Raw genomic sequence first — 17,361 nt, forward strand, 5'->3', positions numbered from 1 at the left:
TGGTACTATAATCCCTTTATTTGGGGTTTCACGTTCATATGCCCACGACGTCGATAATAGATTCACAAAGCTGACTTACTTCTCATACGATGCAACTCAAAACCGCTGAGCACATTGCACAATATCATTTTTACTAAAGAGCCGAGATCCCTGCAGAGGTATTGCTATAAGCAGTATAAACACCACAACCAAACAAAATGAGAAATCTAATCAACAGAACAAAAATCCAAATTTAAGCAATTCCATTATATATAACCAACCAAGTGCTCAATGACAAAAGCTTAAACCAGTAAAAACATAGAAAAAAGAAATACAACGATAGAGCAGTTGATGATTACAAACTTCTCCTCAGTAAACAACACGCATGATGACTTCTTAACGGCCATAATTATGTGAGGATGATATTGATACACTGCAAAAGTTTCAATTCAACATAAGGTGTGAATAAAAGAGGCGAAGAGAAATGATGCCGATGGCAGAAAATTGGAGTCAACTTACCAATGCCTAGAGACCTTGCTCAACAAGATAGTCACCCAGCCTTTCAACAATCATATTGCACTGCCCAGGAGTCATTGGCTCATCATATATTCCAATGATCAAAGCCTGGTTGGTCTTCTTAATGGTGATACCACCTGGACCCTGAAAATAACAAGCACATGACATTACAAAGAATCCATACTAAGCCACCACAACGAACATAAAATATAATGGAAAACAGAATATTATATTTGGAAAATAAAGAACACTAACAGAAGCCAAAGGACCTTCAAGCTCCTCACTCTCAAATGAACTCAGCAAGTATCCTTCAATTCATTACTGTGACCAAAAGATACTCGTAGTAAAATTAATTATTTCCGCATTCAAGGGAAGTTCTTATGTAGCTTCTTTCTTCCCTTTTTTTTCCCAGATAAGGAAGTTCTTAGGTAGCTTGTCTCAGATTTAGAAAGGATAAAGTTTTGTTCAACTCCAACAGGTCAATCCAGTATCTCAAGGAGGCCCAAGTGAGTTAAAAGCACTGAACAAAAATTTGAAATTAGAAAAAAAAAAAAAAGATCATGTACCTTCTTCCCTCGGATCACCACTCCTGGCTCTCCTTGAATCACCATGTATTTTGTTCCCCCAAGATACAAACCAGTTGGAGCAAGTGTTCCAGGTTCCGCGAAGTCATTCATTATGCCGTTTATTTCTTCTGGCTTGAACTGCCATAGAACATTATATCCACGAGTTCAACCAAATAATTCAATATCTGAACAAGAAAAATTGGCCTCTTTCATCCATCCCCTCTTTGCTTCCCAAGGGAATGGTGGTGGGCACAAAGGCAAAACCAGGATTTCAATTTTATCAGTTCTAGATTAGAATGACGATAACTAGGTTATAAATTAAATATTTCTACATATTTAATGAATTTCTTAACAAAAATACATTGTTCGAAGAAAAAGTTACTGGGTTTGGCCAAACCCGTATCTGGGCTTCTACCCTTCCCTCGGGCGGCAGTTTAGTTAAATGAAGAGAAGAGATAACAACCACGAAAGGGAAGAGTGAAAAATACAGAAAAACACAATTTAAATTTTCTACATTAAAAAGCACACAATTTACCATTTTATAAGAGCCATATTTAAAAGATGCAGTTGTCACACTAGCATAAAACAATTAGAGAACCAACAATCATCATGAAAACAAAGTTTCTTAATAATTTAGCTAAGCTGCTATAGCTGTAACCTGAAACTTCAGCACAACCTTGCCAGCCAAAAGAAAAGTGGAGGAGGGGGATCTCTTAAGGACTTGAGGTTTTCAAAAAAGAATGGCCCTCACAATTAAAGTTAAACCAGAAAGAAATAGTTCTTGAGTTCTAACTTTATATTATGTTCCCTTTGGGGCTTGCTACTCTCTTTCACATTGATCTTCTTCCTCTTCCTTGGGCCACGTACTCCCATCTTCTAGTTTAACCTTGACAGACAAGTAAGGCTCTCACCCTTCTCTCTTATTTTTTGAGATGTTCTTCATGAGATCATACACACTGACTTCCCACACTAACTCAGAAAAATAACAATGGAAAACCAAGCGAAAACAGGTTCAACACCTTGTTGGATTAGCACAGAATTATATATGGCTCTCAACATTAGGATCAACCAGAGTAAAGCTCATTGAAGCTTTACCAACTATAAAACTAGGGGAAATGAAACGCCTGAAGTTTTTTGTCTCATTCTAGGTAATTCCTCTCCAAATTATACAACGTTTTACATCTCAATCTTCACAAAGAGGGTCTCAATTCCCCTAAACTTCCTGATTTCCACCGATTATGGTGGTGTTCAGCACATAACGCCCACATCAACTATTTCACCGGAAACTTGTTATCCACCAACCACACATATATCAGGTAACTATGTCCACCAAAAATTAGGCTGAAATTTACTGATTTCCTTCTATAGGATTCTAGAAGAGCCAACTAATCTAATATCAAATATTCTGTTTTTGACCTCAAAACATTTTAAGATTTTTCTTGCTTAGCACTTGTTCCTGGACATTGAAGTATTTGATTCTAAACAGTATTTTTACTTCCTTACTTGCTATTCAGTAACTTTTCTCTATATGGGTAGTACATCTTAATTCCAACCTCACCCAGTATCATTAATGAACAATATCAACATAGATATTAAACAAGGCAACCCGTTAAATCAATTTTCGAGCAAATTACCATGAGGTACAAAAATATCAATTAGTTACTCTTCATCACAAATAAGTTGAGATCAACTATATTAATCCTATGCATCCATTCAAGTCTTTTCAGATCCATTTCATTCCCCCACTAAATAATCATCTAAAGTACTTCCCCCTATCCATAATACTCATCTGTCTAAGCTACCAGCACCTCCCAAAAAAATTAATTAATAAATAAAGCACCAAAATCTTCTCCCATAGATATCCCAATTTTCTATTTTCATATTAAATCCACCAAATATACAACAATTCAACAAAACACCCAAAATGTTACTTCATAATTCTGAACTAGTAATAAAGTAAAAAATCAAGAAAATTTTGAACTAGTTGAATCTGCGAAAGAACAATAAAAAAAAAAAAAGCAACCCAAATGAAATCTATCAAAATTAGAAGTGGGTATAGAAAGAAACCTGGGGGAAATTAGCAGATTGAGCCCAAACAGTTCCATCTTGGCCAATAATAGCAGCAGAAGTGAGATGATTACCCTCAATCTCACACATCAAATGGTCATCAACATATGCTTGCCAAGACATCTTCAACGTTTCTCTCAATTCAGATCTAAAATGCTTCCGTGACAGTTGTTGTGCTTGACGGAAAAATAATACTAGTAAAGAGTTGATAAATGTGATAATGTTTTTTTTTTTTTCTACGAGTTGCGTTGATGTTAAGCTGATCAATTATTTCTTCTTTAATCTAAATGGTCAATATTTTTTCTTTTTTCCCTTTTTGTGTAGAATAATTACAAGTTTCGGACAATTATAAAAATCTCCTTTTGACTTGAAGTTTGACACTTTTATTAACAAATCATATTATTATCCTTGTCTTAATTTTGTCCTTAAATTACTTAATCTTTAGTTTTACTGCAGTAGTTTATACTTTTATACAAAGTTCAAACATATCTGATTAGATATGAAATTTAAAATATAAGAAATGTTATAAGTTACGTTAATATGAATGAACACTACTCTTTTTGCTGATAAGGCTATTATTTAAGATGTTTGAGCATGTTAGGTTTTATTGATTTACTTAAATGCTGCACAACTCATGAGCTCAAGAAAAATAAATTTTATCGGGGGAGAAGTTTAGTGTTAAAAGTTTAAATTTGATCATTATAAGTTATTAACAATTGAAAAAAACTTAATTTTTATCGACTGTTAGAAATTTTGACGTTAAAAGTTAAAAGAACATTTAGCAACAATATAAATTTCAATCATTATATATCCTTTTTAGTGATAAAATTTTCTCTTCGTCCATGTATCATCTGATAGGAAAAATCTTTACCAACAACTAATCGATCAATATATGTATGATTAACAATCAAAATTTAATGGTCAAATTTTTCTTCACTAATGCTCATTTAAATATTTGATAAACCAATTATAAAAAAAAAATTCAAATATCGCATTTCTTTTCACTATTAACCAAAACTATATACCACTGAATAGTAGTAACTATTATTTCACACACATTAACACATGTAAAAATTGTTAGAATTTGTCTTGAATTTCTTACTTTACTTGAATTCTACCATAATTATGTTTTACTTCGAAAAAGTTTTTTTTGTTGGAAAAAGGTTAGGATCTCTTTTTTTGTTGGAAAAAGGTTAGGATTTCTATTAGGTCTCTTCTCAAGCCACAATACAATAATATTTACAATGTAGTCATTAAAGATTCTTATTTACGAAAAGATTTGTCTCAGTAAATTTTAAGCTTTTTGATTTAGTTTTTACCAAATTATATCTCTAATATTATGTTTAGTATATTTTTCTTTGTCATCTAAATTATCATCTCCATGATTTACAACTTTAAGCGTCCGCATGATGCTATCTCGATTTCGAACCCAACAAAAATATACTAAATAGTTAATATTCTTATAAAATTTCATTGTTGATAAAAAAATCAAGAAAGATATAACACTCAAGTCGTACGACATCATCTTTATCAACTCCTAAATGAGAAAAAATACAGCATATATACATAACATTCTTTGTATTATTGTAAAATATATTAATTATATGTATGTCCATTTTGTATTTCTTGGAGTACAAGAACTAGTTGCAAGAAATATATGGATGACCGTGTAATTTATGCATGATAGCAAACTTACTTGCTAATTTACTTTTCCAACTTAGTAACTAGTGAACTTATGTACTAACTTATTTTTTCAACTTGGTGACTAAGGTTGCATTTGTTTTTATTAAGATTCAGGCGTCTAAATTTGAATGCATATCTGAATGATTAGGATGTTGTCTTCAGATTTGAAAACTGAATGGTTAAAACTATTTGTTTTTCAATATCTGAATATGCAAATTTTATTTATTTGCATATATAATAAAAAGTATAATTCAAATAAAATACAACTATATATTAGAAAAATATTTAATTTAATACAATAAAATTATTATTTGATTGAAAAAAATATTTATATTTGTTAGTGATAATGGAGATGGTTTGTAATTGTGGTGGTGGTAGTAATGATTGATTTTAGTGATTAGTAATGTTGGTGGTGATAGTTGTAATGGTAGAGATGTTTAGTATTGTAGTGACTGTTATGATGGTGGCGATTGGTAGTGGTGGTAGTAGCGATGTGAAGTTGGTTGATGTTTGCGTAGGAGGAGGTATAAATCCTCCATGGGATGTTTTGATTAGTTCTAGGTTAGGACTTAGGGCACAAATTTGTTGAGAAAGTCAATGGATCAAGAGAGGTTATTTCAGTATAGGATTGTGGCTGTATAGAGTAGGTTGAAGAGTTATGCCAATGGACGAGTTCCTGATGTAGAATTCATGCTTGGTGAGCGTTTTTTATTAAAGGTATCATCTATGATGGGTGTAATGAGAATTGAAAGAAAAGAAGCTTAGTTTGAGATTTACTATGCCTTTTGCGAGTCTTGAGAAGTTTGGAGATGTGGTGTATAGGCTAGCTTTGCCTCCAGACCTGTGAGCTGTTTATCCGGTATTTTATGTCTTGATGCTGAAGCAATACCATATCGATGATTATCATATGATTTTATGGGATTCTATCGCATTATATCATGATTTGTCCTTTGAGAAGGAGCCTTTTGCTATTTTCGATAGACTAGAAAGTTAAGGTCCAAGCATATTGATACTGTAAAAGTTTGGTGTAGATATTGCTTGATTGAGGAGGCTACATGGGAGGTTGATTTCAATATACGGAGTATAATTCCCCAAATTTTATCGATTCAGGTACACTTTTGGTTTTCTTAAGGACAAACACGTGTTTTAGTGGTGGATAATGTAACAATCTTTGTTTTGATTTTTAGCTTTTATGTGTTTTGATCATTTTTTTCTTTCCTATAGTTTTTATATATCATTTATGAGTTGTAGGGATAGTTAGTATGATCCCTAAAGTGCTTGGGAGTGATTTGAGTGAGTTTGAGATTTTGAGTGGCCTTTGAAAGCAATTAGTTTGACTTTGATCAATATTTTCTGACAAAAGAGTCGGATAGTAACTATGTAAGTTTCACTAGATCTAAAATGTCAATTTTAGTTTAGTAGCATGGTTGTTGGGGCTTTGAGTTTTTATTTTGAGTTTTAAGCCTTTAGTCGAGAAACTAGCAAAAATAGCTTAAAGAGGATCTTAGGGGTTAACTTATTGATAACGATCTCTTTTGATAAATCTAATGGTTGAATTGAGTTTGGGACATCAATATTAGCCGAGTAGCATTATTAATTTATTTTTGTGGGGTCCTGAATCAATTTCGAGGGTCCATTAAGAGGATTTTAGATCATTTCCTTCAACTGGGTTGCTATTATCTTGTGTATACAAGATCTTTCTTCGTGTTCATGAGGTTCTTTTTGCATTTAAGGAGAATGATTTCCCTATTCATTGCAAATGCGAACTGGTGGCCACGTTCACAATGAGATACTGCCTGGTTCAAGTTGGGTTTGACCATCACGATTGTGAGGCCCACCCTTCACAATTGCAATGGCTTATTTTATGTTGTCCAACACTAACCCTTGTGATTACGAGGTGGGGCTGCAATTGTGAGGTACTTTTCACCTAGACAATATAATTTTCTTATTTCTCAATTTTCACCATTTTGGACTTTGGGACCTCAGGATTGGCAATTTTAAAGAAGGTTTTCATCAAAAGTGTTTTGGTAAGCTTCTAAACATAATTTCGTCATTATTCATTGACTAGATTTCAAAAACATCTTCAAACTTTGATTTTAAACTTGGATTTTGGGGTTTTTACCTGATAAAATGAGAATGTTTTTTTCTTCGACTTCAATCTCAATTTTTTTAATGGGCTTTCATATTTAGAATCCTTGAAGCATGCAAAATATGATTCTTCAATAAAATTCTGATTTTACTTTTCTTCCTTTGGGGTTGATTTTTGAACTATATTTGGACCTTCAACAAATAACTAATATGGGTATCGTTAGACTTTTTTTTAATGTGTGAGTTACGTTTCTGATAGATTGGGTTGATTTTGAGACCGAACGAAAAAGAAATTTCCTTATTAAAGGGTTTAGACTCTTGTTTTGACTTTTTGAGGTAGGTTACGACTTAACTTTCTTCAAATTGGGTTGGATAATTAACTATTCATGTATATTATGTTATAGATTGGGGAGTGTATCATGAAATTCATATTTTGAGGTTATATCTTTATCGTTGCCTATGTGGTGGCTTATGTGAGTATAATTATTGACTTGAGAGATTGTTATTATTGTGATACCCGTGCGGGAGCTGGTATTGATCTTGATTGAGTATTATTTGTCTTTGTTATTATTGTGATGCCCGAAGGGATTGAATTGATATATGATGTCTCATATGACTTGTTATTGTTGTGGTGTCATGCTATGGCTTATATCATAATTTATTAAGATTTGAGCTCATTTAATACCATTATTGAGTTCATTCATTATATGATATTATATTAGTTCTGAGCATGCTTACTTATTTCATTCATCCATATACATAGAATTGGTTCCACTGCGAAATACTAATTTTAAAAGAAAATGTACATTATACTAAATGCCTCGACCGAGGGATATGCCAAAAAGGTTGATTAAGATATGAGATTATGATTGTATATAGATGCTTATGTTCAGAAAGTGTATATAAGGTGATATTGAGACTTTCCAACCTTATCATACCATTGCCTTTTTATCTTATGTGTTTTTTATCTGGTAACTTATTATTCCTTTATATATTCATGTGTAGTTATTCTTTTTCTGTTATTATACTTGTAGAATTGTAAGGAGATATGGCTTGAGCCATTATTAGAAACTTTTATGTATGCAGATGGATGTGTGCTCATAGTTTCCTTTACCTGTTTAGTTTTCTACTTTGCTCAATTGAACTATAATGCCTACTAACTACAAGTGTTCAGTACTCACTCCTAATTTCTGCACTCTTTGGGTACAGATCCCAGTTCAAGCACGACCCATAGATCTTGAAATCATGCTATGTTGAGGAAATTTTGGAGTAATAGTGAGCTCCGATCTTGATTCTGAAATTTTGGAGTAATAGTGAGCTCCGATCTTGATTCTAGACTTCATCTTCTCTATCATGTATTTACTTTATTATTCAAAGATTAAGTTGTATATATTCGTCCTATTTATCAGTATTAGTTACTCATGATGCTGGATTGTGGGCTTGGAGTTGTATTTATTTCAGTTTTGGATTTGTTATGTATATATATGGCCTAATTTTATTATAAAGTCTCATATATTGGGTTTCTCTTATTTGTTTTCCACATCTTTATCTCTTTTGTGTTGGGCTTCCCTACCAAGGGTTACGAAGGGGTAGATGCCATTATGACCTCGACTTTTGGATCACAACATCAATAGGATGAGGTTGTTAGTTAAAAAATAACAACAAGACTAGTTTGCACTGTGTCAATCCCACTCGCTACAAATTTCACCTCCAGTATCCACAGACTTGAGCCAAGAGGTAGATTTGAATTGAAGTATAATATAGTGTAATTATTGCACACCACCAGGTAATTTATAGGCTTGTCACATGAGGATCCAAAGTAGCATCTACAAATTTCTTAGAGGTTAGTGACATATTTATTCCCACTAGAGTCTCTGTAGACTATGTGAGGCTTACACTTTTCCCATTCTCACTATAGGGAGAAGCTAAGAAATGGTTGAAGTCAGAACCTTCAAATTCAATCATTACTTGGGACGACCTTGCTAGCAAGTTCCTGATTCAATTCTTTCTATCTGGAAAAACTGCAAGGTTAGAAGTGAATTTTGAGTTTTAAACAGAGGCCAAATGAAAATTTGTATCATGAATAAAAGAGATTTAAATCTCTTCTCAGAGATTGACCACGCTACCAATAGATGAATAAGGTATTAGCACATACTTTTGTTGAAAGTCTTGACACACAAAAAATAATTCAACTGCAGATGTTCAAGGTTTGGAGAAAACCTATAAAGAGCTATATACTCCCCTGAATCATGTTGCATAAAGTAATCCTTATTGGTATAGTGATGAAACTAGGGGTTTGGTAAAAACCATGTAGGTACTTTGTAAATAGATAGTATCACAACATCCATTGCACAGTTGTCTTCTATCCATAACCTAATGATGACCCAATTTAGCATGTTGAGTGTGGCTCAACCTCAGTCCTAGTAAATACCATTCAACATGTGCTGACTTGGTGTGAAATTTGTGGATGTAGTGGTCATTCTATAGACTTATTTGGAGAAAATCCAAAATTGGTGAACTTTGTAGGTAATGTATAGAGAAAAAATAAAAATTATGGGAGTTCCAACAATCGTAACTGGAAGAATCAGTTCAACTACTCATAGTGTGACAACTAGTTCCAAACTTAGTAGTTTCAGCAGCAATAATAGAGAAATCTAGCCAATGCTTAGTCTAGCAATATGAAGGAGATGCTAAAGAAAGTATTTCCTAACCAAGAGTATTTGACAGCTGATCAAGCATAAATGGCTATAGAGACAAAGAAAAAGCAACTTTCCCAAAAGAATTTAGAGAATAAATGGGTTAGTTAGCTAAAGCCCAGAATAAAAGACCTCAAGGGGGTTTGCCTAGTGACACAAATCCTAATCCTATACAGGTAACGACAATCACCTTGAGGAGTGGAAAATAATTGGATGAAGTACCTTACAATTAGGAAAACCATGAGGTATATGATGAGTTGAAAAAAAGAGAAATACCACCACTATTCCCTCAGAGGCTCCAAAAAAACAAAGAGGATGCATGCTTCAAGAAGTTCTTTGACAGTTTCAAAGAACTACATATAAATTTTTCTTTACTTTATGTTTTGTAGGGAATGCATAAATATGCTAAATATCTTAAGGATATGGTGATAAACAAGAAACGACTTGTAGTGGAGACTATGATACTCAATAAGGAGTGCAGTTCGAGGGTAATGAGCAAACTTCCTAAGAAGCTCAAGGACCTAAAGAGTTTCACCCTCCCCATTCAAATTGTTGAAAGTGATTTGGTGCTGGACTTGTGTGACTTGGGGATAAGTATAAATTTGATGCCCTTATCTGGGCTTAATACTCTTTTCTTGGTGTCATGATCCGATTTCTCGAGTGATGATGGCACCTACTTTATCCCACCAGTAGGTATCGTAGCCCAAAACTATAAGTAATAGGTTAGTTTGTTGAAAATGACATAAATGCTAGAATTATGCAAGTAACTAAATTACAAGACATTAATCATAAAGACAATAGAATAAATAAAGAGGAATAAGAGAAAACTAACATTATTCCACAACCTAGTAAAGTCGACAAAATAGCCTTTAAATCCAAAAGAATACTATTAATATCAAGTCACATACAACAGTCTAAAAAATAGAAAGACTATAAAAAAATAGAAGATGGAGTGAAGGTCAACTTTGCTCCAAGAGCTTACCCTGTCTCCAAACTCTGACCAACACAATCACAACGTCAACGATGGCAGCTAGTACACGAATCTGCCTTAAAAGGGTACATATGTGTAGTATGAGTACCAAAGCCACGAGTAATCAGTAGGCATCATTGATCGATTAAGATAAATCATACGCTGGCCCAACTTAAATGTGATATGATAGCTTCTTTATGATCTAACATTCTTGCCAATGCATTATCTTTATTTTTCTCCGAATTGTAATCTCTAATGAAAAATATAGTTCCATGAGCGAAAGCTTCTGTCATGATGAATCCTGCAATATATTGGTGGTGGGTATATAATGAAGTTTAAGTAGTGAAGTCCCATGCTATGAATGCATAAGAAGGTAAAGAGTACATGTATAAGTATGATAAAATGTGAGATAAATAAGTTAAGTCAAGGAAGAAGGAAAACCTATAATAATGCCCCAAATACTGAAAGTAAATAATCGGAATAACGATATTAATGAAAATCATAACTATCTCTACATAACTAGCCCCCATAAGCCAGAAGGTGTAAATAAAGTAAGTAACCCAACGCCCCCAAAAGCCTGGAGGGTGCAATTAAGGAGAAGCAATACTTATAATTATTCTAAATAACCATATCTCAAAATCATAACCGTGGCTCCTTCCATACTGTAAATACTGAACTCAAACTGGTCCCATAACCATCACAAATAACCTCTCAAAGTTGGACTTGAATCGAAACTAGTATCTCATATGTCAGACTTGAACCAAAACTAATATCATGAATATCGGGATTGAACCAGAACTAATATCATCAATAATGATGAAATTAAATCGGTCTTTGTATCATAATCATAGAACTCGAATGATAACTCATATCATCAATAATGCTGGAATCGAACTGGTCTTATAAACCCCTAAGAATCAATATATAATGAATAATCATATCTATAAAATCTCACTAGACACAAGAAAGTAATAAAGATAATGTAACATGTTTATAGAGTCAATAAGAAGCTAATAGTAATCTTGGCCTAAGGTGGACCGAAGGGCCTAATTATAATTCTCGAAAATCCATTCTAAGGCAAATTCTATCCAAACTAGACTAGGGTGTCAAAGCTCACTTACAAGATACTAAATAAGTCTTATTAGGTCCTAAGATAACAATTCTACATAAAGAATGAGTAGCTAAGTCAATTACGCCAAATTACAACTTCTAAATTGGCTAAATCATCCAACTCACGCTAAACGTAACTCCAAGTCCTAATTCCAAACCCAAAAGTAGCATATTGTCATATCGATACTATAATTAAGCTTAATATACGAGAAAATTAAGCCTAATCTACTTAGACACCAAAGAAAGCATGGTGAAGTCTGCTAAATTGATGATTTCCTTTTCCAAGAAGTTTCCACACGATGTCACGCTATCAAAATGGTAATCTACTCTTAATAAGAGAACAAAAATACCTATATTGACTTTTTATGCTTTGGGTTTAAAATCAACTTAAAATCTCATATGGGGTCTGCTTGTAGAATCATACTTCTGAAACTGTGAACATATCTATCTTGCTCAAGGATCATTTACCCTCAAGATTTGGTAAATTTTGAGCTCAAATAATACCAAAATCTACTGAGCAAGAATCTAGGGATTTTTGAACTAAATCAAAGAATTAACCCAATAATTTGATGGAATACCAAGATTTTGACGAGGAAATGATTAATTTTAGCTCACAAAGTCTCCTATTGAACACTCTCAAAATTTTCCACACTCTCTAGGGCTTATAGTCCTTGATACTTGCAAAAAATTGGGAGAAAATTGAGTAAGAGGCAATTTAATGACTTCCCAGGAGCCGCTTAAGCGGTCACCGCTATAGCGGTCTTGTACAACTAAAGCAGTATCTACATAACCTGGACCTCTGCTAATGCAGACAAGTTGCCGCTTAAGGGGGATATCCTTCTCTTTAGTAACCCAGTCGGGCAAGCCATGGTGGCTTAAGTAAACAATTAAAGTTTTGCTTTAGTAGATACACCAACTGAAACTTGGAAAAATTTCAAGTGTCCATCGACACCCCGAAATTCATCAGAATCCTATGAACATAAACGAAATGTGATACCTTATCAAATTCATCATTTAGACTTAATTGCACAATCAAAATCTCCACTCTAGGTTATTCGATAAAAAATAGGCCCCTCACCCATGGGCCATTTTTATCAATTTATGACCAATAGCCCAAATTGTGTTCGGAAGCCCTAGGAGCCAAATGAAAGGTTCTCTAGCCTAAATTCGATGTGTCAGAGCTGATGGAATTTTCAAAATTGGTACACGAGGTCGTTAAGTTGAATTTTACGCTTGATAAATAATTTTTATCAGTGAAAACTTCAAAATAAAGAATTGTCTCTAAAAATCAAAAGAACTGCCCGATAGATAAATTGTCAGCTCCATCAAGCCATAAATAACTTGGGGAAGCTATAGGAAAACCAAAATAACAAAAATGCATGGAAACATAGAAAATGATGTGGAGGGTTATTACAATATCCACGACTAAAAGAACTTTCATCCACAAAAGTAAAGGGTTAGAATGTACTGTAGGATCGAATAGGTGAGGATACTGGGCCCGTATCTCGCTCTTGATCTCCCAAGTATCCTCCTCTACTAGGCAGTGTCTCTATTGAACCTTAATTGCCAAAATCTCTTTAGAGCACAACTGATTGATATCTCTGGCTAATATGAACATCGGATCCTCCATAAAGGTCAATCACTGATCCAATTAAACCGCGTCCCACCGAAGCACATGAGACTCATTAGGAATATAGAACTATAGCATAGAAACATGGAAAAATGAAAGATAATGACAAAATTTGGGGGTAAGGCTAACTCATAAGACACCTCTCCAATTGTACGAAGGATCTCAAAAGGTCCAATATATCTAGAGTTGAGCTTGTCTTTCCTTTTAAATCTTATCACACCCTTCATGGGCAATACTTAAAGAAATACATAGTCTCCAACTCCAAACCTCAAGTCACGAAGACTACGATCTTAGAGGAATACTTAAAGAAATACATAAGCCTTCTGCCTACTCTAAACTACCCTTAGCCTATGATGAACCACCTTGACCCTTTTTAATGACTTTTAAAGAAAGTCAGTACCATAAGGCCTAATCTTAGAGGTCTCAAACCATCCAATCAAAGATCAACATCATCTACTATATAGCGCCTCAAATGGTTCTTTCTTAATAATCAAATGGTTGATATTATTATACGCTAACTCTGCCAAAGCTAAGTGCTACTCCCACTAACCTCCAAAATCCATAACACAAACTCGTAGCGTATCTTTAAGAACCTAAATAGTTTGCTCTGAATGCTCGCAGGTCTGAGGGTGGAAAGTAGTGCTAAGATCTATCTGAGGAACCAACTTCTCCTGTAAAATCTCTAAAATTTATAAGTGAATATCGAGCCTCAATCTAAAATAATAGATACAAGAACTCTAAGCATGCAAACTATCTCACGAACATAGATACAGGTTAGCTTCTCAACACTTAAGGCTATCTGAATAGGAATGAATATGTCGATTTGGTAAACTGATCTACAATGACCCAAATACCATCAGAACCACAAAGGTGTGAGGTAAACCATTAATGAAATCAATGGTGATCCACTCCTACTTCCACTCGAAAATGGAAAATCTCTAAATCAGGCTACTAGGCCTATGGTGCTCAAATATCTATACATCTTAGCTGTACCAGGGTGAATAGAATATCTGAGGATATGAGCCTCATACAATATCGACTGAATTATGTCACTAATCTTTAGAACACAAAAATGACCATAATACCCTATAATACCCTCAAAATCTATGGTATCCTTTTTGGACTCATCACTTTACACCTGATCAAGGATGATACAATCCTCATATCCTTTAAATAATGACTCTAAATCTACTCAAGTAAGGTATACTCCACCATGACACTAGCAAAAATCCTCCTAGGGTAAAAAATGTAAAACCGAACCATCAAATTGGCTAAATACTAGATTTCCTATTCTAATAGCCATTGAGAAGTTAAAATAAAAACTAAGCTACCCATATTCATCACCTTTAAGCTCAAGGCATGCGCTACCATTTTCACCTAGCCTGTATAGTATAGAATAGAGATATCAGAATCCTTCAGCAACTCCATCCATCTATGTTTCCTAAAATTAAACACTCTTTGGGTTATAAGATGCTGAAGACTATGATGATCAATGTAGATCTCACAATACATGCCATATAGATAATGACTCCAAATCTTAAATGCGAAAACTACCACCGCCAACTCCAAATTATGAGTGGGGCTATTGTGCTCGTGCACTTTTATCTTCCTTGATGCTTAAGCAATATACACCGAAAAGATCACTATATATAGTGAATCCCTTTCCCTTAAAAGAATACGACGAGTACTATCAATTCTATATATAATAGTATAGAAAATAGAAAGATTATCCAAAAACAAGGGATGGAGAAAAGGTTAACTTCAGCTTTAAGAGCTCACCTTATCTTTAAAATTTAACTAACACAATTAGAGGATCAATGACAACAAATAGTACTAAGATCTGCACTGAAAGGGTATAAAAGTGTAGTATGAGTACCAAAGCCACAGGCACGCAATAAGCATCATTGACCGACTGAGCTAAATTAAACTATAAATAAGATAAAATATGTAATAAATAAGTGAAGTCAAGAAAAGAATAAAAATCTAGAATAACACCCCAAATACTGAAATTAAATTATAAAAATAATAATATTAAAGAAAAGCATAACTATAATGACCCTTCAGGTCATTTTCCATATTTATGCTTACCTTCACCATTTGAGATTCTCCATAGCTGTCTAAAGTCATTTATTACTTATTAGGACTGACAGTTCAATTATCGGGTAATTCATTTGTTTTTAGAGCCAATTCCTTGTTTTGAAATCTTCGTTGGTTCCAAATGGCCACAAGACAAAAACTTTAGTGAAATGATCTCGGATGTAAATTTTGACTATGCCAGTAGATCCATAATATTAATGTTAGTCTAGATAGACCTTTGGTTTGGGTTCCAATGCACCTGAGCTTATTTTGACCTATTGGTCAAAAAGTTAAAAATTAGAAATAATGGGAGTGGAACCCACATTTGGCTGAAACAACCTTTAATTGAAAATCTGACTTTGCCATCGCATTCAGAATGTCTATTTTAGGCTAGAGAGGCCCTTGGTTCAGGTCCCAAGGCTCCCAAATATATTTTGGGCTATTGAGCGTATTTTATTAAAAAATAATAAAACTATAGGTATGGGCCCTACTTTTTGCCTAAATGATCTCCGATGAAATTTTTGACAATTCCAATGGATTTGAAATATGTTTTAAACTCAAAATTCACTATTGGATCTTGTTCTTTGAATTCCGGATGAGTTCCAAGGGTCAAAAACTTATTTTTGAGTTTGCCATCATCTGGTGCAACCATGATCGTGACCATGAGTGTACGATTACGAGTAGAATAATCACATTCCGTAGGACCATGATTGCAATATTTGAGTACCTGTAGGGGCTATATAAAGGCCCCAAGACATGTTTGGGGCATTTTCCCTTCACCATTTAGACCTAGACACCCCAAAATGAGTGTAATAACTCAAAATTGGTCATGGGGGGTGACTTGGGAGCTTAATTATCATCTTGAATCATGATTATCTTCAAGATTAAGGTAAGAATTTCTTGAATTCATATTTGAATTTCTTAGTTTGGGCCCAAAACTCCAATTTAGCTTAGGAATTAATTTTAGCCCAAAGTATGCTTAGTTTTTACCCATTCTTTGAGGGTATGATTCCATATTCATTTGTGAACATTAGGTTGGTCTCAGAAATTCATTTTTCATATGTGGGAGCTACTTGGAGTTTTGGTGTCATTTTTGGACCTGAAGTTTAATAGTGCAATATGGGTATAATTAGACTCATATTGATGAGTAGATTATGGTTTTAATAGTGCGATGGCATTTTGAGGATTGTAAAGTGAAGACGAGCATATGGTGCATGAAGTAAGGTTTTGTGGTTTATTCTTGAGGTAGGCTTCTATCTACATTTCTTCATAGATGATGTTTGATATACATTGCGTGTGAATATGGATGTTATGCTTTATTATGGGTAGGTTAACTTGGCCTTGATATATTGATTTTTACAGATTAGGTGAGGGTTTTAGACCCGTAATATGGCACGTTTATAACCCTTTTGTATCCTATTTCCTTCCCTCTTTACTTTAGATTAATTATAGCATATATATGATATAATGTTATGTTTGGAATATGGTTTTTGCATTTAAAGTATGATTTTTATATTTAGCCTTATTGGGCTAATGTGTTAGTCTTGAAATTATAAGTTGGGTTGAGTCGACTTAAGTACCCTTGTTTCTAGTCAAAGTTGCTATCTTAGGCTTGAATATGACTTACTTGACATCTAGAAGATGAACTAGATACCTTATCCTAGTTTGGGGTATAGTGTGCCTAATTATGGAAATTATGGATTAGAAGTGGGATAGTTCGACCCATTTAGGCCTAAGCTTGTGTTAAGTCTTGTGGACTTAGTGTGAATATTAGACACAAATGAGGTTAGTAAACCTTAGAATAAGGTTACTTTGTAACTTGGCAACTTGGATTGATATTCCCAGATTGTGTTTTTTTAGTTATGTTTATGATACTCCTTGCAGAAGTGATATTGGGAATTTAGAGATAATATTATTCCTAGATACATTTTGTGGCCTATAGAGATACTATTTCCTCTTAGACTTGATGATTGGCCTATA

At 33.8% G+C, this 17,361-nt stretch overlaps 1 protein-coding gene across 1 annotated transcript; it reads right to left on the reverse strand.

Annotated features, from left to right (window-relative positions):
- Nucleotides 1–225: 225 nt before the first annotated feature.
- On the reverse strand, nt 226–3,702 carry LOC107838900 (profilin-like). The gene is made up of 4 exons (XM_016682150.2): nt 3,129–3,702; nt 1,062–1,199; nt 499–639; nt 226–412 (listed from the first exon to the last, which is right to left on the reverse strand). Exons 1-3 carry the CDS (start codon nt 3,249–3,251, stop codon nt 505–507), a joined length of 396 nt encoding a protein of 131 aa, XP_016537636.1. The 5' UTR covers nt 3,252–3,702; the 3' UTR covers nt 226–412; nt 499–504.
- Between the last annotated feature and the right edge of the window lie 13,659 nt (nt 3,703–17,361).

The sequence above is a fragment of the Capsicum annuum genome, chromosome 8, assembly GCF_002878395.1.
Source record: "Capsicum annuum cultivar UCD-10X-F1 chromosome 8, UCD10Xv1.1, whole genome shotgun sequence".
NCBI classification, from domain to species: domain Eukaryota; kingdom Viridiplantae; phylum Streptophyta; class Magnoliopsida; order Solanales; family Solanaceae; genus Capsicum; species Capsicum annuum.